Raw genomic sequence first — 19813 nt, 5'->3', positions numbered from 1 at the left:
GCGCCTAAGATTCCAGTAGCCTAACGACCTGATGAGTAGCGACTTCCCTCGTTGGCTTTCTGTTGTGGTTGTTTGGCAGGGGCATTCCCGAATTCGGCCGCTGCTTGATGAATGTTTTCGACGCGGCGAGAGAACATGGAGAGCTTCAACTTCCAAAACGACCAACAATTAATTTTTCTTATATGATTTCGAAAGGTTGCATGAGATACTCGAGATACATCAAAGGGTTCGCTTAGGATGAGTTTAATGTGAGGCAACTGGCTCCGCCACCCATACATGGCATCTCAAGCAAAAGCGTGGGAGCAATGAATCTTTTATCACCACACTCATCACTACCTACAGGACTCTGACCTGCTGCCGACGTATCGTCAAAGATACCGTTCGAACAGAGTTAGCTATCCGACGTCACGGGTGACCTCCGATCTTGTTGTCGCTTTCCAGACGTTCTCTCTCCCATTTGAGCACTTATAATTGCCGTGAGTCATTCCTTTCCGGGCAAAAGGTAGGTCGATACTATAATCACATCTGCGGAATACATTTTCATCTTTTGTATCTATAACGGCCGTGTACGTCCAGCTCATCACGCATAAAACATGGACTATTTGCTGGAAGAGCTCGAGAGATTGGGCGCCAATGCACTCAACAGTGATTCCCAGTAAGAAGCCAACGAGAAGGATATTAAAAGCTGGCAAAAACTCTTTGGCTTCTCATACAATGACGCAAGAGACAAGATACAAAGTAACAGAGCAGATCTTGAACGTCGAAGAATCTCTGTTGAACTATGGCTCGGCATGAAAGCTTCGAAAGGATTGCAAGGTCACAATCGTGAGAGTTACGAGTATGAGCTCTTTCGTCGCTCGAAAGTCAGTACTACAACCGACTCAAGACAGGCTGTGGTCTCCAAAAGCTCTCTGCGCGGTTTGTTACTCACCGGACCTCTAGCAACACCAGAAAAAGTCCAAACCATTGCAGGACTTTCGGAGCCACCCCTTGTGACAGCAGCAGAGTCAGAAGAAACAGATAGCTCCACGAGTTTCTGCTACGTTACTGCCGGCGAGGAACAACTGATTCTAAAAGGACTTTGCGACCATGGCATCGTCGACTTTCAACCCTGCTTCATCACCATGAACATTGCAGCCAAAGATCTACATACTTCTGCATCTCCCACTCTAAGTCTATCGGAACCCACATTGCCGCAACATCGTCCGGATAGCGTGGAAGATCTGGTACAGCAGGACCAATATCCGGTGATCTATTTCTTCTACGGTACGCTTGCTCAACCAGAGATTCTGAAACAAGTGCTTGAACTCGAGGATGAGGTATTGACTCTGCAACCTGCGTATGTGTTGGGAGGAACAATCGAGACTCTGGGGGCAGTACAAGGCTTTAGTGGATAGTGGTCCAAATTCCAGAGTCGATGGTCATGCATACGAGATCACATCTCGAGAGCAGGAAATTTTGTCGCGAGTATACGAGACCAAAATGTATGAGGTCGTCCGATGTGACATCTGGCTATCCGGACAGAGCACGCCTAATATGAAAGGCTTGACTTTTCGTGCTGCCCGCTATATGTGCTTATAAAAAGAGAGCGCATGAAGTCGAAAACGTCTAAAAGTTCTTTGCATATAGAGTAGAATCTCAAACTTCTTGACAGAGTTGCGATTTGTGTAATCCAACACCTATGACTTAAATGTAGTCATCTTGACATGGTCTTCCTACATGTATTCTCCCACAATATTGTTACAAGTAAAAGGACAAGCTTCCCCAAAGCCTCCCCGAGATATGCGCCTATCGCCAAATGCTTTTGTACAAACATCAAATGAAATATCCGTCTTTTAGAACCGATTAAACACCAGAGTCGGTTCCAAGGAACCTCAAGGTGGCCTCGTACATGCCGAACATGATGGCAGCGCTGGGCACGACTCTAAGCATATGCGGCACGAGGCCGCCGTACAGAGCAGCCATGCCCTCCTCTTTCCATACCAGCTTGAAGCACTGAGCCAATCCAGTGTATTTGAGTTGAGGTTTACCATCCAGAGCTGTAGTGACAGGAGCTTGTCGCAGACGTGTGCGGACAACTTCGTGAGGGTATGTGATGAGTGCGGCGACGAATTTGGCGCTTCCTGCTGCTCCGAGCTTCAGAGACCATGAGATTGCTTCGTCCCAGGATGTGCGTTGTCGGCCGGCTATTGCGATGCGCTCTTCCCGTAATGCGATGTAGGTCTTCATGCGCTCGTAGAGTACCCATTGCAATGTGCTTTCCGTAACGCCCAGATAACTTGCGCTCAATCCTCTGTACAATCCGCGGATACCTTCTGAGCGAATAGTTTGCATTGTGCAGTCCAGAGCGTTCTTGTATTTTCTTCCATCCAAACCACTTCCGGTCTTCTCTGCTCTTGATTTGTCCAGTTGCAGTCGCGTCTTGACCAGCCAGATGGGATTTGTAGCGGTTCCAGTAAGCATACCAGATGCAGCAGCAGCCAGTAAGTGTACCCAAGGGGCCTCCTTGCCATCGTTGAAGTTTTGCGCCAGAATCCTCTTTCCGTTACCGTACGCGTAGAAATTGATGGCTCGTGCTGGCACGACACCAACGAGATTGGGACCTAGTCCTTTGAAGAGCGCGCGAGCACCTTCGTTGCGAGGGATGGCCGTCAGGATCTGGAAGGTTTCTCGAATGTGGAGGATGGCGGTTCGTGAGTATGAGAGTTGCGACAGCGGCGGGATGCCTCTTGCGGCGCGAGAGGCGGTAAGTTGTGATTGGTAGAAGTCGGATTGCAGACGAGTTTTCAGGACGTCAAGTGGACATGTCAAGGTAGCGGCAGTCATGCCTCCCAGACTGTGGCGATGGATCAGCAAGGTGAAGCAAGCAGAGGCAGCGGAGGCGAACCTACCCTCCGGCGACAAAATGAGCCCATGACTTTGCGACAGGCGGCGGCGCTTTCACCAAAGCTCCATCTTGGGCCTTTTCGGGATAGGCTTCTCCTGTTTCTCTGGACTGCGGTAGAGGACTGTCGACTATGGAGGATCGCGCGGCGGCGATGGACGGATTGGCCGTCATGAACGGAGGGAGGGGGGCGAGTCGCGAGATTTGGACGAGATGTAGAGGTGTGGTATAGGGCGTGTGTTGTCGTCCGGAAGATTCGAGGGTTGGGCAGTGGATGGTGGATGGTAGATGGTGGATGATCAATTGAAGCTCTCGCCGGCTCAAGTCCAAAAATTGCAGGCACCAAAAAGCGCCTTCGACTCTCCGCATCATGCATGCCCGAGTCATGCATCACCACCAGGGTCTTTGCCCTACGTCAGGAATCATCAGATCATCCAGCTAACAATCATAATCATCCATCTCGCATCGCTTTCCACTCTCCAACCACATATTTCAACATGCAGTGCACTCGACGAATGCTGGCGCCTGCCGGCTTCTGGAAGCGTAGCCTCCAGGAGTTCTCCCGCTTGTCAAAAATCGGTCCGTCATCGCCATCACAATCTCTGCTTTCACCACCCACCGGATCCAACTGACATATTACGTGTAAACAGCTATCAATGCAGAAGCGATCAATCGCCCGGAAAGGCCCTTCCCCCTAGTCACATTCAATGAACCTGATGCAGCAGAGAATTGCAAAGTCATGTCTGACGAAGACATGGGCGGCTTCTCAAAGGTCCACTTCGACTTTGTTCCTGCCTCTGCAGAAGATCCTCCACACATTCGCTTCCATGGCACCATCTCAAATGAGCTTCCCGCAAACCGACCAGAGATTCAGAGGTCCGGATATGCTGCCTGGCGCACAAGAGATATGGGCCGAAATCTGTTCGGCAAGGGACTTTGGGACCTCGACCCATACAGCTACATCGCCTTGAAAGTCAAGAGTGATGCTCGCAAATATTTCGTCAATGTTCAGACCGACTCCATTGTACCGACGGATCTTCATCAACACCGTCTGTATGCCCAACAGTCTGGACAATGGGAGACAGTCATTGTGCCAATCAGCGAGTTTGTGCGTACAAACCACGGCATGGTCGTTGAACCGCAGAGCGACATGATGCGCCAGAAGGTTAGAAGCATAGGAATTGGCTTGATCGATCGTGTCCCAGGACCTTTCGATCTATGCATTGCTGAAATCTATGCCACCAACAATTCTGGTGGCAAAGAGTTTAACAAGAAACCTCCGACCAAGGACGACCATGATCTGGTGAGCGATGGTCTTTTGTTCAAGAAGTAAACCATATTCCCATTTCGCATGCATGGTGTTGTAAGGAGTCTTTGAGCCATGGCTATGGTCATTGTATATAATTCATTCGTTGCAGCTCTGGTCGGGCATCCGACCGAATGAACGTTGCATCTCTACAACTTCACTTCTTTTGACCAAGAAAGAACAAACGACCAGATTTTCAGCCTCTTTTGGAAGTAGTACAGCATTTCATGTGAAAGGCAGTTCTGGCCACTGGCCAGGAAGGAGCAACCCATGCCGCGCACAGACCTCAGCAACTCTCTCCGCAGATTGATAGACAGCTGGCACCAAGGCCGAGCCACCTTGTCGCATTACTCTGAACCACTTCTTTTGATCAACTCCTGTCCTCTCTTCACCACAAGCACACAAATACACACACCGCAGTCATGTCGTCAAACCAAATGCAAGAAATCATGGAGATGCCCCGCGAGTTCATCAAGGACGGCACCCAGTTCATCAACCGCTGCACGTACGTCTGCCCATCTCTCTCCTGGTCCAGCACTTCCTGTGGAGCATCTCCCACTGACAGCAATACAGCAAGCCCGACAAGCGCGAGTTCCTCAAGATCTCCCAGGCCGTCGGTGTCGGTTTCCTCGTCATGGGTGTCATTGGCTACATTGTCAAGCTGAGTACGTCGCAAAGCCTCATACAAGATACACCACAGGAAGCTAACAAGAATTGTAGTCCACATTCCCGTCAACAACATCCTTGTCGGTGGCGCATAAGCGAACGATGACTACTCGTCCCGTCCTCATTTCCCACCGCTTCCTCTCCACCGAACCAGATCCTCCATGCGACAAAAGGGGCAAACCACAGAGACGTGTCCTCGGGAGAAAGAAAGACACCTATTTGAAGCTCCCACACCTTGTGAGGATACCAGCACGATACCTCTGCGACTCGCCCAGACACAGCTCATCTGGGTCACCGCTTCCTTTACTTTCGATTGTACAATTTTTCCTTTTCAACCATCCACAAGAGCGAGGGGGACATCTCTGGCGTTGAGAAGGGGAAAAAATGCATGGTCCTTTCTCTTCTACTTTATCTTGATACCACAAAACACGCAACAGAAACAAAACTTCAAAAACACTCTTGTCACACGAGCAGGGCTTCAAGCAATGCAACGTTCTTCTGGAAAGAGTGAATACGACCTGATTGATAATGCACTAGTTCTCCCATCCATATATACAGAGCGCAGCAAGAAATAAGTGTTCCCAGAATATGACCTCCAAGAACCAGAACCAAACTCCACTATCCCTCCGTACACGCCAACGAAAGTTCGTCAGGAGGCTTACATCCGAACGCGTCAATACCGTCAGAAGAGCGCTACTCTTCCGCTTGCTCCTCATTTCTAGCCATCTGTGCTCGTGTTACGAATCTTGACCTTCGGGTAGCTGCCGCTGTGTTGGCTGCTTCGTAGTATCGGCTATCTTGTTCGAGTTGAGGATTCAGTCGGGCTCCCATTTTTGGCTCTCCCTCGTCGGATTCGTTGCCGTCGTTCCAGCTGTGGACGGTACACGTTCCTAGGCCGTGATCCCATCCGTTCCATGACGTGGCAGCAACGACTGGAGCTGTGGGATGCCAACTTGCGTCTCGCACGATGGTGCTCCATTGGCTGCGACCTCCACCGTGCTCCCAGCGATCTACGTATCGCTCATCACGCTCTGGCCGCGAATTCCTTGTTGCTTCCAGTACGTCAATCTTGCCAGCTAATGTGGCATCCATGTTCCAGATGTACACCGAGCCGTCGTGACTTCCACTGTACACATATCGACCATCTGTGCTGCCCGGTGGCGAGAAGTGACATCTGATAAGAGTCTTGAGCACTTTATGCCCTCGGAAGGTTACCAGACTGCAGTCATGGGGATGAGCTTCGTACTCTTCTTCGTCGTATGGTGCAAAGCGGTAGTCGAAACCTGTTGTATGTGCTTCTGGATCAATCTTGTCGAATCGCTCTGTTGACATCATCATGCGTAAGTCCCACAGCTTCATGGTTTGATCTTTGGCGTTACTGAGGACGTATCTGCCGTCGCCTTTGCTGTCGATGTAGGTGATTCCCTCTGTGTGGCCAACAAAAGCACCAGCTTCACGACCATCGCCCATCGATCGTCGATCCCAGACCTTTAACGTCGTATCGTCTGATCCGGAATAAAGGATATGCGGCGAGGTCTTGTCTCCATAGCAAACAGCGTTGACATCATCCCTGTGACCATGAATTCGAAGAATTGATTGTCGCGTTTCGATGTCATAAACGTAGACACTCTCATCAGAAGTACCGGCAACAATTTCACGCCCATCACCAGAATATCGGAGAGACCAAATACCGAAGTGACCCCAACCACGTCCAGTTCTTCGAGCTTGCCCCATGTCGGCAAAATCAAGTATCGTGGGATCCATTGTATTGTCCGGGTCGGTAGGAGAAAGACAGACGGCACTTCTGATGGAACTGTAGGCCAGGAATCTGTTGTCCGGACTCAAGGTCGCATCGGTAATAGTCCATTGACCGCCATAATAATGCGCCGTCTTATAGTACTTCCATTTATACGGGTTGGAGGTATCGTACATACGAACCTTGAAGTCCTGAGCACAGGAGAAGAAGAAGTTGCCATCATCCGAGAATTGTCCAGAGTAACAGCGGTGGTTGTAATTGATGATGCTGTCGGCCTGTGTTGAGGGTATCATGGTCTGGGATATGAGTCTGTTGGCACTCCTTTGAGCACCATAGCCGCCCACTCCGAGCTCACGCATCATGTTTCGGTATGCCAGCTTCCTCTTGCGGCCGAAGGTCCCTTGCGGTCGCTCAGTGGTGCCGAAAGTTCCAGACTCCATCAGCTTCTTGCCAGCCTCGCTCGGCACTTTGGGATATCCAGCACCTTCTCTCCTAGGTCGTCTTGACCTTCTTCCCATGGCATGCCAGCCAAGATAGTCGTCGTCATCGTCATCATCATCGGCAGCAAGCCCGCCTCTTTGCTGATTGACAACGTTTGCAAACAATCCTCGAAGTCCAGTGTTTCCGAGTAGTTGTAGAATCTGCTGCTGCGTGACTACACAAGCTATCAGCCGACTTCTTCAGCATGTGAACATAGAATTGCCACTGACGAGCGATTGTCCGCTGTTGAGGCTGCGGTCGTGCTGTTTCTGCCTGTGAACCTTCCTCCTCATTCTCGTTGGTCGTCGATGGTGCGTCTGTCGAGGTTTCCCTGCCTTCATCGTCATCGTCAGTCGTTTCGAAGTCGATCATGACTGGGCCGAGTCCTTCGTCGGCGTCTGCTTGGGTCTGGTTAGCTTTTGCCACAGCTTTCGTGATCCGATTGATAAGACTCGATATTACCATAGAACTCGGTGCCATCCAAGTCGTCTGAGCCTGCAAGGTAGATTTCGTCTCCAGTCGCGTACTCGGTGCCATCTTCGTCTTCAAAATCCATGTCGTCATCGTCTTCGTCTTCCCAATCGTCTTCGGTCGCTGGGGCATAAATTGGGCTGCGTTGTGATGCAGAGGTTTCTGACTGGCCACCAGGCGGTGAACTCATCTTGTATGTGAGGAGAGGTATGTGTATGTACAAACGAAAGTATCTCGAGTCCAAGAAACAAGTCGGAGCATCAAGAGCCTCGGAGTGGAGACAAGAGCTTATCTGAGCCGGAGATGGGGTTAGCGCTTAATCTCCGATGTCCTCAAGTGCGATGAGTACTAATAGTATGATTGACTCGGAGTGATTGGACTTGAGAATATTGAGATCTTCTATAGAATAAATTGTAGAAGAGGAAAGAGAACCATAATTAATGCCTTCTGCAAAATAGTCCTTCGAAGCATCGCCTTTAGAAAGGCACGATACACCTCCGGCTGGCCGGCATCCGAGAGAAGCTTGGACAACGGCCAATCGTGACTGCCAGAACACTTTTAGCTGTCTCTATAAAACGCTGTATCAAAGCAAGACGTATTCCAGACTTGCAGCGATTCTCGCCGAGATATGCCTTCCCTTGATACTTTGTGCCAGCTTTGTTGACACGAGACATAATTGTGCCTTGCTATAGCTCGTCGTTCCTAGATATGCTTATCGTCGCTAGAGAGTGGGAGTGACTGCAGAGAAGCAGCATCTCGTGTGTCGCCTTCGATTCGCGCGTCCACCTTAGACTGGACCGTGACGAACACATAGCACACAAAGACATCAATCCTCATTCCGCCTCAAACTTGCAGTCGATTCTTGTACTCATCGTGACCTCCTCTGGCTCGAAGAACAGATCCGCAAATGCTGGATCAGAATCTGAAACAGGTCGACGCATATCCATTGCCTTTTCTTGCACTTTCATCACAGCATTCGGGTCATGACTGCCCCATTGTGCTTCCTTGACTTCGACCGGCCAAACAGCTGACAATCCCAATGCCTTTGCGTAATCTTTCGCACGCTCCAGAGCATCCTCGGCAGCCATTGAGCGCAATTGACTCTCATGTGCTTGACGTGTCGTGCTCGTCAAAGCCCATCTCACGCTATGAATCAGGGTATAAGGCAGAACAGCAACTTGACTTGCAAAAGTCCCGAGCCTATTAAAGTCTCGTATCCGAATGTCGAAAGTAACAGAGATGGAATAGACCCTTTGTGCATTCTTCAAGACTGTGCCGTACTGATCTGTCGGCAGATGGGATGTCGTTCTCATAGAAGTCATTGACCAGTGTGCAACTGTGGCCGAGTCGCGTGCAATTTGAGTGTCATTCGCGGCAGATGTTTTGCGAAGTAAGTCCTCCAGACGTCGACATGAAAGCTGAACCTCTTCTGATATGAAGGCGCGCGAGAAACCAGTGGAGGAAATTTCGACGTCGAGGAGGGCACGTTCTGCCTTTTTCGGGATGATTGCGATTCCAGTAACGGCGATGGTCAGAGGTGCGACCATGATTTTTGCTCCGGTATTGTATGGTTTCAAGAAGATTTAAGAGGCCGAAAGTGCGTCGCAGGGATCAGACAGACGTGAATCAATACAATGGGTATGGGCGAAGGCCTCTTTTGAAGACTCGCATATGCATGACTCGACTTCTCCTACCTACAATTGCATGAAGACTTCGATCTTTACCTGGAGGCTGCACGACATCTGTGCACCGGGGGCTGTGCTGCCTACAGTGATCAAGATCCCAAGGCAGAACGAAATACTGCCGTGAGCGCCATGATCAGGCCTAAATGGTAGATCTATGCCTATAGATCACGGCTGATGAAACCAAGAAACAAAGCTTTGATGTAACCCTTGGTCATGTATGGAAAGAGTCAGGCGTCCAGTGTGGTGAAGAAAAACATGGATGGATCCGACTGACAGAGGTCGTTCAGAGAAAAAGCTCGGATGGCTTCGCACGTGGCCCAACCAAGACTCCGAACGACACCCTGACCGAGCTGCACACCTATGGTTCCAACCATTTCTCATAAGCACCATTGCCCAAGAAAAAGAGGCAAAAGCTCCGGATTTACGTTGACACCCTGACTCAGTCATAAGGCTGACCGCCCCTGTATTATGTCCGCGCAAACACAAAAGACTATCATTACCGATCGCTTGATCCTTCGCCAACTCCAACCCTCTGACCAGAATGCCGTTTTTACTCTCATGTCCACACCATCCACCATGAAATACACGTCCGAAGCCATTTAATCTGCCCTTCTCCCTCATCTGATCCCCAAAAAGATAGCTAACCCAATTCCCCTTGCACCCGATTACCTCTCACAGAACCTCATCAAGCAAGCACCTACATCTCCCAACGAACCTCCAGCCCTTCAATCTGTAATTTTGCTGTATGTCTCTAAGATCCTGCACAGATGCTCATCGGTACCTTGGGTAGCATGTCATTTCCCATGATAGGGTATCGATTTTCTCCCGACTGAGCTGGAAAAGGCTATGCCACGGGAGCTCTACTGGCGTTTACACCAGCGCTCTTTACCGCCATGCCAATGGAGCAATTATATGCAGAGGCACATGATGTGGGTACTGAGAACTTGCCCAGTATAAAGTTACTGCAGAGGTGTGGGTGGAAGCAGTGGGGTGGAGTACCAGAAGGTGATTATAAGAGTGCTTTGTTAGGGGTCAGGGATAGCGTGTGTTATAGGATTGCTAGAGAAGGGTACGACCTAGAAGATCTGGTAGAGGGCAAGTAAGAGCAGACTTCTGTGCTCGATTTACACTAGACTGGATGCTGCAGAACAAGAGGCTGGTGCAATGCTTTCTGAGGTGATAAAATGATTATGTATAAAGTTTGTATGTACAGGGTATCGTGCCAGTGACTGAGAACATTGACTCCGAAGATGCAAAAGAAGCTGCGCTGATGGTATGGCTGGAAAAACATAATGCTAAATGTAATAGAAAAACCGGAGATGCGAGAAAGACCATCAAGCCACTCAAGCAACGACTTCAGAAAGAGTGTAGCTGTAAGATCTGGAGACAGTGATGCGGCTGTTGCCAGAGTATTGGCCGTAATTGGTAGCGTACTGAGGAGACCAGGTCTGGTTGTAGAGACCACAGTGAACCTCGTAGGCAACAGCATCCTTGCTCTGGATCCAGGAGTTGAAGAAGCGGCAAGTCTGGTAAGAGCCATCCTTAGCGGGGTGGCCCTTGTTGTAGGAAGTCTGGGAAGTGCAAGCAGTAGCGCAGACTGTGGGGTCGTACTCCTGGTCCTCGTTGAAGGGGTAGACACGGACGCCCATGTAGGTGTCGTGGCGGTTGCTGTCGAGGGGTGCGTTGATGGCACCACCCAGCTGTGTAGGGCCGTCGTAGCCAGGGACGGTACAAGGTGCAGGGACCTTGTTGTATGCATTTGAGCCAGTGATGACAACCTGGAACTGATTGCGCCATTGGCCAAGGTTCTTGGCCTGGGACTCAGAGACAAAATCGCCCCACAATGTACATTTATAGTTGGTGAGCGAGGCAGGGTTGGGGCAGTTGGAAGCGTTGGGGTCAAGAGTAGGGTCACGCTCGCTGTACATGTTGAAAGCCTCGCAGCCGGTGGTCTTGTCGCAAAGAGAAGCACAACCGATGGTGTCGTATGAGGTGAGCGTCCAGAGACCCATGTACTTGTTGGCGTTAAGAGAAGCGTTCAAGCCGGTGAAAGCAGCAGTGTAGCCATCAGGAGTAGGAGCGGTTGATGATAGGGTCTGGAGCTCGGGGATGGCGAAGAAACCATCGATGCTATCAGGAGAGGCAACGGGACCGGAGCCAGCAGGTTGAGGCTTGCAGGTACCGTCACGGCCGATCAAAGACCTGTGCTCTGCCAGAACAGTGCCAGCAAGGGCAGACAGAACAAGAGCAGAACGCATAATGCTATATGTGTATGATGGAGGAGAGAAGGTTTGAAGAATGGAAACGAAGATGCTTTAGCTTGATGATGGAACAGAAACATACCTCAGGGTGGTAATGAGATCTTATATACAGGTACACTGGATGAACAGCCGCTCGCTTGAGTCGTAAGGCTGGTCATGTTTGTTGCGATTCTTTGGTTCTCGAAGACGCTATTCTCCATTGTCGTAAATTGCTACACGCAGTGGGTCAAAGGATTTGAAGACAGTGAGATTAGATACTCGGCGATAACCATAGGTACAATGCGGTAAGCTTGTTAGTCCGAGGAGGATTGACAGAACATGGCACTCATTCGCGAGGTGGACCCTTCTGAACGCTGAGTAAGGTTCAGCGGCATCGTAGAGCCCTCAAGGTGAACCGCAAACGTTCGTAGCGGCCTTGAGACTGAGACAAACCTTCGGCTGCTTTCTGTTTAGTGGGTTATTCTCAGATCGCGTATCCACGTCTACACAACTCGAAATAGAGTCGAGAAGATCTGGAAAGACCTTCTCCAGAGATTCCCCGGGAGATCTACGATATTGATGTCTGTTCGCTGATGAACACAAAGCCTTTGTGGTCGGCTCGCATGAAACAAACCTCATTTTGGCAGTCGCAATTAGCCATACCAATGAGTCAGGTAGATCATGGGGAAATTTGATGCATGACACATCGGCAAAGAATGGAACGATTGTATCATAGTGAGACAACCAAGATAATGCCATCGAGTCCAAAATCCTCGTTTTCCAGGAATGTCTTTGTTCAACGGCAAAAAACTATGGGTGGTGGAGAATGCATATCAGAGACCTTCGACCAAAGACAGGATGCTTCAGACCGAGACATGAGGCTGCAGCGACGCCATTGAAGGTATTCTCCCGGACATGGCCGGCAACTTTCCAGTGTGATGCGGACAGATTTTGCACAGACGAACATGGAAATTGGATAAGCTGGCCAGACATCTTACTCGAGATGGGGGCATGTGTGTAGACCAGCCGGAATGTGCATTAAATTAGAGCGACCTGTAGCACATTATTGATGTGATCAGGAGCCATGATGGAAGAATGGATAGCCACGCCGTAGTCTTGATGAGCTGACAGGTTTTCGTATAGGGTATCGATGACCGGTCAGACACGCCAGGCAGTGGTCCGTATAGCGCGACCAGACTAGTAGATGACCGTGTCTTCGTCAGCCTCGACTACAATGTCGCCTGTGTCATCAATGCTGTCCTTTCTATGTCGACCAACTTCTTCTGCCGCATGATCTTGAATCTGCTCTTGCTCTTGCTCTTGCTGTTGATTCGCCGTGTCTTCAGTCGTATCAACTACAGTTGCAGTCGATGGCTCTGATACAGGTTCCGTGACGGGAACTTCTTGAATATTTGCAGATTCAGAAGCATGATCCGTACCATTGGACGTATCTGGCGCAACGTGATCAGAGTGTCCGTTGGCATCTTCGGTTTGCCGGCGTTGACGAATCTGATCGAAATCGTCCAGGTCCTGATCTATTTGAACATCAACGTCTTCGCGCTGACGATTGATCAGGTCCTCTTGTTCCGGTAACAATTCCCATGGTCTGAAGTATAGCTTTGGCTCGGTTGAAGTTGTCAAGAAGTTGGTCATGGCCTTCATGTTTTCGTGCTTGATGCGCATACTGCCTTCATCAACTCTGTGCTGCTCCTTCTTCCTTGCGACATTGAGTAGCTCAAGTCGTTTTGTTTGTCGTTCGCTAAGCTCGTGCTCTTTCTGCCGACGGCGCTCTTCTTGCTCAGCTCGTCGTTTGGCTGCTTGTGAATTTGCTGCAGGTCTTTTCTGGGCCAGTCCTCCTAGTAGTCCTCCGAAGAGTCTTTGATTACGTTTCTTTTCGTCAATTGACTTTACTGGGCGTCGTTCGCGAATGGGTGATTTATGTTCTTCCTTCTTGATTCTGTCCGGAGAAGGCGACAGGCGCTGTCTCTTCGGGGACTCGTGAGATGCAGAAGATTGGCGACGTTTGATTCCAGCGCGAGCTTCTTGTGGACTTTGTGATGCGACAGGCGAGCGGCGTGGTGACGAAGGAGTCGCGTCGGGCACCACGACAGCGGAGGCTACATCTCTACACGTTGCGTTAGTCTCGATTGCCATAATGTCTTAGGGACCAACAAGCTTACGATTCCGTCATGGGATATACAATGCATGGGTCTGTAATGTTTAGCGGATCGGACCGGCCGAGTGTTGCATCTCGACCCCTTCGGTGAAGCCTGCCCCGCCTCTCACCATCCATTGACATCACAGTTGTCAGCTGCTTACTCAATCACCAACCTCTCCTCAGGGCTCTTGCCGGAGCTTGATTGCTCATATATATGTCTACTGGCGTCTAGGAAGTTAAGCCTTCATCGAACCAACTTCTCTTTTCTCAATCAGATCCAATTCAATCACAGTCAAATACCAAATCACTATGGCAAACACTATGTCAGACAATGCTAACAAGGCTGCTTGGATCACCGAGGCCAAAGCAACACCATTGAAGGTCGACACTGCACCTATGCCATCTGCCGGTGCAGATGAGGTCGTGATCAAGAACAAGGCTCTCGCTGTCAACCCGGTCGACTGGAAGATCCAAGACTCCGGCATGTTCATCCAGAACTACCCCAATGTCCTTGGTACCGATGTTGCCGGCGAGATCCACGAAGTCGGTTCAAACGTCAAGAACTTCAAGAAGGGCGACAGGGTTCTATCTCACTGCATTGGTCTTGGAACCGGCAAGCCTCAAAATGCTGGCTTCCAGCTCTTCACAGCTTGCCCTGAGATTCTTACCTCCAAGATCCCTAAGCAGATCTCTTGCACTGAAGCTGTCGTCCTGCCTCTTGCCATCTCGACTGCATCAGCTGGACTCTACCAGAAAGGCTACCTCGAGCTTCCTTACCCCACTGCCTCGCCCAAATCATCAGGAAAGGTCATCCTCGTCTGGGGCGGCTCCAGCAGTGTCGGTTCAACAGCAATCCAACTCGCCGTAGCCAGTGGCGTCCAAGTCATCACCACAGCTTCCAAGCACAACCATGAATACTGCTCCAAGCTCGGCGCAGAGGCCGTTATCGACTACAACAGCTCTTCGGTCGTCGATGACATCGTCTCCGCCATCAAAGACACTGGTGCAGAATTCGCTGGTGTCTACGACAGTATTTCCCACCCCGAGACCTTCAAACACTGTTTCGAAGTCTTGCAAAAGGCTGGTGGAAGCAAGAACATGGCCACTGTTCTTCCTCCTCCCCAGGACAAGCCATCTGATCTCAATGTCCAGGGCGTCTTCGCCATCACCATCGCTAACCAGCACAAGGAGGTTGGCGATGCTGTCTGGCAAAAGTTCGTCCCCGGCGCGATCCAAAGTGGTGATCTCAAGTGCTTGCCTGAGCCCTTGGTTGTTGGCCAAGGTTTGGAGAGCGTACAAAAGGGTCTCGACAAGTCGAAGGCTGGTGTTAGTGCCAAGAAGGTTGTCATTGAGCTTTGAATGCGACCTTTTGATGAGTTATGAATAGCTACAGGGTTCCATGAACGCTGTCTGAAAGAGATTTACAGTAATACAAGAATTGCACATCCCATCTTCGCCTTAGTTGCCTAGTGCGTCGATACATGCGTGTTATGTTTGCCCTTTCGAGGCTGAACAAATACTACTATCCCGATTCATCACGATTCGATTGACCCACACACTCACACTCGAACAGCAGCTCGATAGCATATACGCAGATGGTTCCCTACCGCATTCTATTTTGTGACAACAGGTTTTGTAGTCGGCAAGAGCAGCTCAAAGAAGGAAGTCATGGAAAGACAGAAATTGAGTCAGGGTTGTCAACACATCATGTTTTCTTGGTCGGTCTCTCTGTATCCAAGCTACCGCAGGTTATACAAACGGAAAAGACAGCAAAACGCTTCGAACGAAAGAAACCATCATCCTCGCTCGCTCAAAACGCCAAAGGAAACCGGATCTGCTATCATCATAAAGACGCAAGGGAAAGGTTTGACATATAGAAATAAATTCAAGGTCACAGAGAGGGATCACTTCTTCTCTTCTTCTTGTGCAGTCCCCTTGTTTTTCATGACTGCGTTTTTCAAAGTCGCGAGTCTCTCTTCCGTGACTCTGATGGCGTCTTCCACCTGCTTTCCCTCCAGATTGTGGTTGCGGAGTCGGCGGGCCATCTGGTTGACACCTAAGATCTTTTGTCTGTCGGATTTTTCTTGTGCGGCGCCACCGACGGGGATGCCATTACTCAGCCCCACGCGATCTTCGAGCCAGTCCCAGAGCTCGCTCTCTTCCCTGCGCCATAGCTCTTCATATGCGGCAAGTCTGCCAGGCGAGTCAATGGCAAAGCCAACTCCTGTAGAGCGAGCTCGAGAGGGGAAGAGCCACGTCCAGGCAAGTAGCAAGACCAGTATCGAGATGATGATTTGTGCTGAGAATAGAGGCTGCAGTATGCTGAATAAAGGTTCCAGGATTCCACGAACGGGTTCGAATAAGCCCCAATTGGCTTCCTCTGGTACCTTCTTGGAGGCGACTGCCACGCGCTCGCTTTCAGCTGGTATGCCAGCATCTGTTCGTCTCCTCCCCTTGCCTTTTCCGCGAGGGGCACCTCTGACCGTGGCTTTCGCAGCTACTCCGGCGGTGAGTGCGGCGACGAGATCTTTGACGTATTGTGTTTGACCGTCATTAGCACCTTTTTCGATGGGTCCTTTCAACCAACTCTTGCCGGTCCATTCTACCGTACAGTTGGCGATCAGTCTGGTCGAGTTATTGGGGCCCCACATCATGCAGTATCTGGTCTTCGTTGTGAAGATGCCTCCGCTGGGCACATCAGGAGTTGCAGTGCTGCAGTTGACACTGACACACTTTTCCAAATCAAAATTCTCTACCGTGGCAGTGACAATACACTTTGTCTGTCTTGGTCCAACGGGCGCATTGAGAGGCTTGATGTATGAGTAGGTAAAGGTTCGGTGCGTGTCGTCCATTCCGCCTTTCTCGGGTTCGAAAGAAAGCTCACGAGACTTTTGGTCATCTACCAGCCACTTTTTCATGAACGTACCTGATGCTGGGCCCCACATGAGAGAGTAGACTTTGCCCAAGGGTGCAGGTATCGTGGTGTCAGCCAATAATCTGTCGTAGTGACTAGCCTCATCTCCACATTCAGTAGGAGCATGTGTAGATGGACCAGGACAGTCAGCAGAAGCTGCTGCACCAGGAGGAACTGCTTCTATAACTTCTGCACCCTTTGTGGGTCCATGGCTTGTCGATACACCTGCTGTGACAGGTGCGGCAGAGGTCTTTCGGCTCACAGCCGGCTCGCCAATTTCGCTTCCAGCAACACTGCCGCCAGGTTCAAAGAAGCTGGCATCATCGTTGTCCTCGTCTTCGTCGTAGACGTCATCTTCAGTTGCTTGGTCAGAGCTATCTCTTTCAGATGCAACTGATTCAGCACGCTCGGTCTTATCGCCAGTGCCAGCATCGTCCAGTGCAACACCGTGGAGGGAACTCTTCAGATTGGGATGGCTTATTTTCCAGATACCAATGATCAGATCATAGGTAGAGTCTCTGGCAACCAAACTGGCAAAGACGTTTCGAGCATGCAACGTCTGGATGACAATTGCGTTGGGGAATATGACTGCGGTGCTTTTCTTCTCAACAGACACGACCTCGTCGAAGCTGATGACGAGATTGGTAACCCAACCGAGAATGTTGCTTGAGAAGCAGAGATGCCCTTCCGAAACATATAATCTGCCGTGTAGAAGGATGTCCCGCTGTAAAGCTGCACTATAGTCCTCGATCAGGTAATCATCCTCGGGCACGCTTCGGAACAGCTGATGGAAATCTTTATTGCGCTTGCTGCTGGCCACAGCAAAACCAGTGGTACGATGACCTTGGCCGAGCGCGCCAGGCACGAGGGTAGCGCTACTGGCAGAGACGGCAGCAGCTAGGGTACCACCAGTAGCAGCGGAGCTACCACGATGCCTTCTGCGTCCACTGAGCTTGCTTTTGACCGAGCTAGCACGTTTGTTGCTGTCGAATGTACCCGAGGTACGAGGAGGTGTTTGGAAGCCAGCATCCGAGCCGTCACCCGAGACCATAGAAAGTGGCCTACCGCCAGTGGCCTGACTCACAGCCTTCTCTACAGGCTTCTCGTATGCGGCAGAGACGGCGCGTTGAGCGGCACTTTCCTCTTGTTTTCGACCATCGACGTTTGATTGTGAAACGTTATTCGAAGCATATGCCGGCGGTAGATCCACGTTGGAATTCATCGGGCTGACGTCTGAGCTTTCGGTGCTGATTCCGAGTTGATCAAGACTTAGATCACCTCTTCCGAGAGTCTCGACTGCCAATTGTCGTTTGAGGCCCGGCTCAAGTTCTGGTAAGCTGGTGTCCTTGGCGCCTAAGATGACTTCTTCACCGCCTGCGGCGTCTGTTTGGCTCAGCTGCGGAGGCTTGTTCTTCTGATTCGAAGTAATGGATGTGTTTATGCTCGTGCTGAATTGGTTGGCAGCGTTCTGAGCGGCGCTGAAGACAGAAGAGAAGAAGCCAGAGGACGAAGTGGCTGGAGCAGTAATTGTGCCTCCGGGTGTTTTTGCTTCCTCAATGTGCGGAGTCAAGGGCGATGTGGAGAGCTTGCTCGAAGTAAAGGTTCCGGCTCTTTTACGTCTCTGTGCAGCAGCAGCGTTTACGTATGAGGGAGGAGGATTGACGGCGGAGTTGAGCGATTGGCCAGACGCATTGGAGAAATGGGTTTGAGGAGAAGTGGGCGTCGGTGGTGTCACGAAAGTGGTGGGAGGGTCGACGGTATTGGGCGGTGTGGAAGGCACGGTGGTGATGATGGTGGGCTTCTTCTGCAGCGATTGCGGAGTCGAGGGACGTGGAGAAGACACGGCGGTGGTGTTGATTGGTTCGAAGTCGAGATCTGGGAAGGCCTCATGTGTTTCTGTGGTTATGTCGGCCACAGGCTTCTTCTTTGGCAGGGTAAAGGCGCCCTTGAATCTATCAACGGGCGATTGATGTCGATCTGTTGTTGCTGCGGGAAGCGGAAGGGAAGCAGCAGATTTGTCGGGAGAAGCGGGGCGAGACTTGTCTTCTGCGAGGTGGGGAATGTCGTCAGGCAAGGGGTTGTTGGTGGCAGCGGCGTTGATGAGAGGTGAAGAAAAGGTCAAGTAGCCGGTATGGGATTGGTGGGGAGACAGGGTTGGTCTTGTAGGTCTGCGTCGAGCAGGGCAGTCAGCAAACGAAGCCTCTCTTGTAGTCTGAGAGTGGGCAGGCGGCAGTTGAGAGCAGCAGCAGCAGCAGCCTTGTGCAGGCCGTATCGCGTATCCAGCACGGGTACGATGCAGTACGGTAAGAAGGGGCCACCAGGGTCCTGGACGAGATGTGATTGCAGCTAAAGGCTAATGGGGCCATGTAGTTGCGATCGGCGTTACGACGACACGCAGACGCTCGGACACTTGGCGGGGAGGGCTCACCATGAATAGCATGGCGGTTGGAATTAGATATTGGATGACAAGAAAGAACTTACGCTTGATCGTCGGAATCTTCAGTCAGCAGACTGCTATGTCCACTGCCCTGGTTTCCCAAAGAAAGCTCGCTGGGGTTGGGGGAGGTGCCCCGTTGGCGGTCCAAGAACAGATCGCTGGAAGCCGAGAGGTGGTCGCTTTCCTGGGTGCTGCTCTTGCGACGCGCCTTCTTTGACGACGGCAAGAGACCACGCAGACGTTTGGACGAGTCGTCGCTGTTGCGGCGGACATCCTGTGACTTGCGGGCTCGTCGTTCCTTTACTTTGGCAAAGACGTTGTCAATGGACGGCTTGAGGCCAGAGGCATGGTCGTCCATGGGTGCACTGCCGGTCGAGGCGGTCGAGTCATTACGGTCGACGTCTTTGCGACCTCTCCGGAGCTTGAGGGACAGGTTGCGACGAGGGGCATCGGTAGATGCCATGACTGGTCGAGGTCAAAGTCTATCGAGTGGAGGCTCTTTGGTGCAGCATGCCGACGCCAAGTGTTGAAAGATAGGTAAGATGAAGCTACTCGTGGGGCTCGAGCTGGCAAGTGCGGAAAGCGGAAAGCGGAAAGCAAGATAGAGAAGGGCAGACTAGAGGACAGTCGAGCGAGTGCGGGAGGAGGGTGAAACAGGTGGTCGAGATATTGCAGGACCAGCATCTTGATGCATCTGGCCAGCCCGTTGCGGCTTTGCGGGGGAAAAGTGTCGGTGACGTACGAGACAATCACATGCCTGCCGTTTCATACCTAGTAAGGTAACCAAGCGCTTTCTACATTTGACACGCCCCGGTT

The 19813-nt window shown here is 51.0% G+C and overlaps 10 protein-coding genes across 10 annotated transcripts; 4 read left to right on the top strand and 6 right to left on the bottom strand.

Annotated features, from left to right (window-relative positions):
- Window positions 1-570: 570 nt before the first annotated feature.
- Window positions 571-1397, top strand: AUEXF2481DRAFT_78489 (uncharacterized protein; the record flags this gene model as incomplete). Its single annotated transcript, XM_013490055.1, has 1 exon — window positions 571-1397. Exon 1 carries the CDS (start codon window positions 792-794, stop codon window positions 1395-1397), a length of 606 nt encoding a protein of 201 aa, XP_013345509.1. The 5' UTR covers window positions 571-791.
- A 448-nt stretch (window positions 1398-1845) lies between these two features.
- On the bottom strand, window positions 1846-3058 carry AUEXF2481DRAFT_3548 (uncharacterized protein; the record flags this gene model as incomplete). The annotated part of the gene is made up of 2 exons (XM_013489776.1): window positions 1846-2836; window positions 2892-3058. The coding sequence occupies 2 exons, from the start codon at window positions 3056-3058 to the stop codon at window positions 1846-1848; spliced, it is 1158 nt and encodes a 385-aa protein (XP_013345230.1).
- A 226-nt stretch (window positions 3059-3284) lies between these two features.
- AUEXF2481DRAFT_38261 (uncharacterized protein) lies at window positions 3285-4695 on the top strand. Its single transcript, XM_013489935.1, has 2 exons — window positions 3285-3463; window positions 3535-4695. Exons 1-2 carry the CDS (start codon window positions 3382-3384, stop codon window positions 4215-4217), a joined length of 765 nt encoding a protein of 254 aa, XP_013345389.1. The 5' UTR covers window positions 3285-3381; the 3' UTR covers window positions 4218-4695.
- On the top strand, window positions 4628-4951 carry AUEXF2481DRAFT_64055 (uncharacterized protein; the record flags this gene model as incomplete). Its single annotated transcript, XM_013490032.1, has 3 exons — window positions 4628-4695; window positions 4764-4855; window positions 4911-4951. The coding sequence occupies 3 exons, from the start codon at window positions 4628-4630 to the stop codon at window positions 4949-4951; spliced, it is 201 nt and encodes a 66-aa protein (XP_013345486.1).
- A 598-nt stretch (window positions 4952-5549) lies between these two features.
- AUEXF2481DRAFT_87477 (uncharacterized protein) lies at window positions 5550-7906 on the bottom strand (the record flags this gene model as incomplete). Its single annotated transcript, XM_013490068.1, has 3 exons — window positions 7555-7906; window positions 7323-7490; window positions 5550-7267 (listed from the first exon to the last, which is right to left on the bottom strand). The coding sequence occupies exons 1-3, from the start codon at window positions 7751-7753 to the stop codon at window positions 5550-5552; spliced, it is 2085 nt and encodes a 694-aa protein (XP_013345522.1). The 5' UTR covers window positions 7754-7906.
- Window positions 7907-7929: 23 nt separating this feature from the next.
- On the bottom strand, window positions 7930-9492 carry AUEXF2481DRAFT_38259 (uncharacterized protein). The gene has a single exon (XM_013489934.1). The coding sequence runs from the start codon at window positions 9108-9110 to the stop codon at window positions 8397-8399; it is 714 nt and encodes a 237-aa protein (XP_013345388.1). The 5' UTR covers window positions 9111-9492; the 3' UTR covers window positions 7930-8396.
- A 1099-nt stretch (window positions 9493-10591) lies between these two features.
- AUEXF2481DRAFT_3543 (uncharacterized protein) lies at window positions 10592-11506 on the bottom strand (the record flags this gene model as incomplete). The annotated part of the gene is made up of 1 exon (XM_013489775.1): window positions 10592-11506. The coding sequence occupies one exon, from the start codon at window positions 11504-11506 to the stop codon at window positions 10592-10594; it is 915 nt and encodes a 304-aa protein (XP_013345229.1).
- A 1179-nt stretch (window positions 11507-12685) lies between these two features.
- Window positions 12686-13679, bottom strand: AUEXF2481DRAFT_3542 (uncharacterized protein; the record flags this gene model as incomplete). The annotated part of the gene is made up of 2 exons (XM_013489774.1): window positions 12686-13613; window positions 13669-13679. The coding sequence occupies 2 exons, from the start codon at window positions 13677-13679 to the stop codon at window positions 12686-12688; spliced, it is 939 nt and encodes a 312-aa protein (XP_013345228.1).
- Window positions 13680-13967: 288 nt separating this feature from the next.
- AUEXF2481DRAFT_46494 (uncharacterized protein) lies at window positions 13968-15005 on the top strand (the record flags this gene model as incomplete). Its single annotated transcript, XM_013489994.1, has 1 exon — window positions 13968-15005. One exon carries the CDS (start codon window positions 13968-13970, stop codon window positions 15003-15005), a length of 1038 nt encoding a protein of 345 aa, XP_013345448.1.
- A 365-nt stretch (window positions 15006-15370) lies between these two features.
- Window positions 15371-19733, bottom strand: AUEXF2481DRAFT_38257 (uncharacterized protein). The gene is made up of 2 exons (XM_013489933.1): window positions 19042-19733; window positions 15371-18728 (listed from the first exon to the last, which is right to left on the bottom strand). The coding sequence occupies exons 1-2, from the start codon at window positions 19458-19460 to the stop codon at window positions 15551-15553; spliced, it is 3597 nt and encodes a 1198-aa protein (XP_013345387.1). The 5' UTR covers window positions 19461-19733; the 3' UTR covers window positions 15371-15550.
- Between the last annotated feature and the right edge of the window lie 80 nt (window positions 19734-19813).

The sequence above is a fragment of the Aureobasidium subglaciale genome (genome assembly GCF_000721755.1).
Source record: "Aureobasidium subglaciale EXF-2481 unplaced genomic scaffold scaffold_6, whole genome shotgun sequence".
Lineage (NCBI taxonomy): Eukaryota > Fungi > Ascomycota > Dothideomycetes > Dothideales > Saccotheciaceae > Aureobasidium > Aureobasidium subglaciale.
The sequence above is the reverse complement of the archived record's forward strand: the minus strand, read 5'-3'. Positions and strand labels throughout refer to the sequence as shown.

Excerpts from the sequence above, each read along its gene's own strand:
- AUEXF2481DRAFT_38261 (XM_013489935.1), top strand. The coding sequence starts at position 3,382 with ATGCAGTGCACTCGACGAATGCTGGCGCCTGCCGGCTTCTGGAAGCGT. Across the intron at positions 3,464-3,534 it reads CTCCCGCTTGTCAAAAATCG|CTATCAATGCAGAAGCGATC; the intron begins GTCCGTCATCGC and ends ACGTGTAAACAG.
- AUEXF2481DRAFT_38259 (XM_013489934.1), bottom strand. The coding sequence starts at position 9,110 with ATGGTCGCACCTCTGACCATCGCCGTTACTGGAATCGCAATCATCCCG.
- AUEXF2481DRAFT_38257 (XM_013489933.1), bottom strand. The coding sequence starts at position 19,460 with ATGGCATCTACCGATGCCCCTCGTCGCAACCTGTCCCTCAAGCTCCGG. Across the intron at positions 18,729-19,041 it reads GAAGATTCCGACGATCAAGC|ACCTACAAGACCAACCCTGT; the intron begins GTAAGTTCTTTC and ends TGCTCGACGCAG.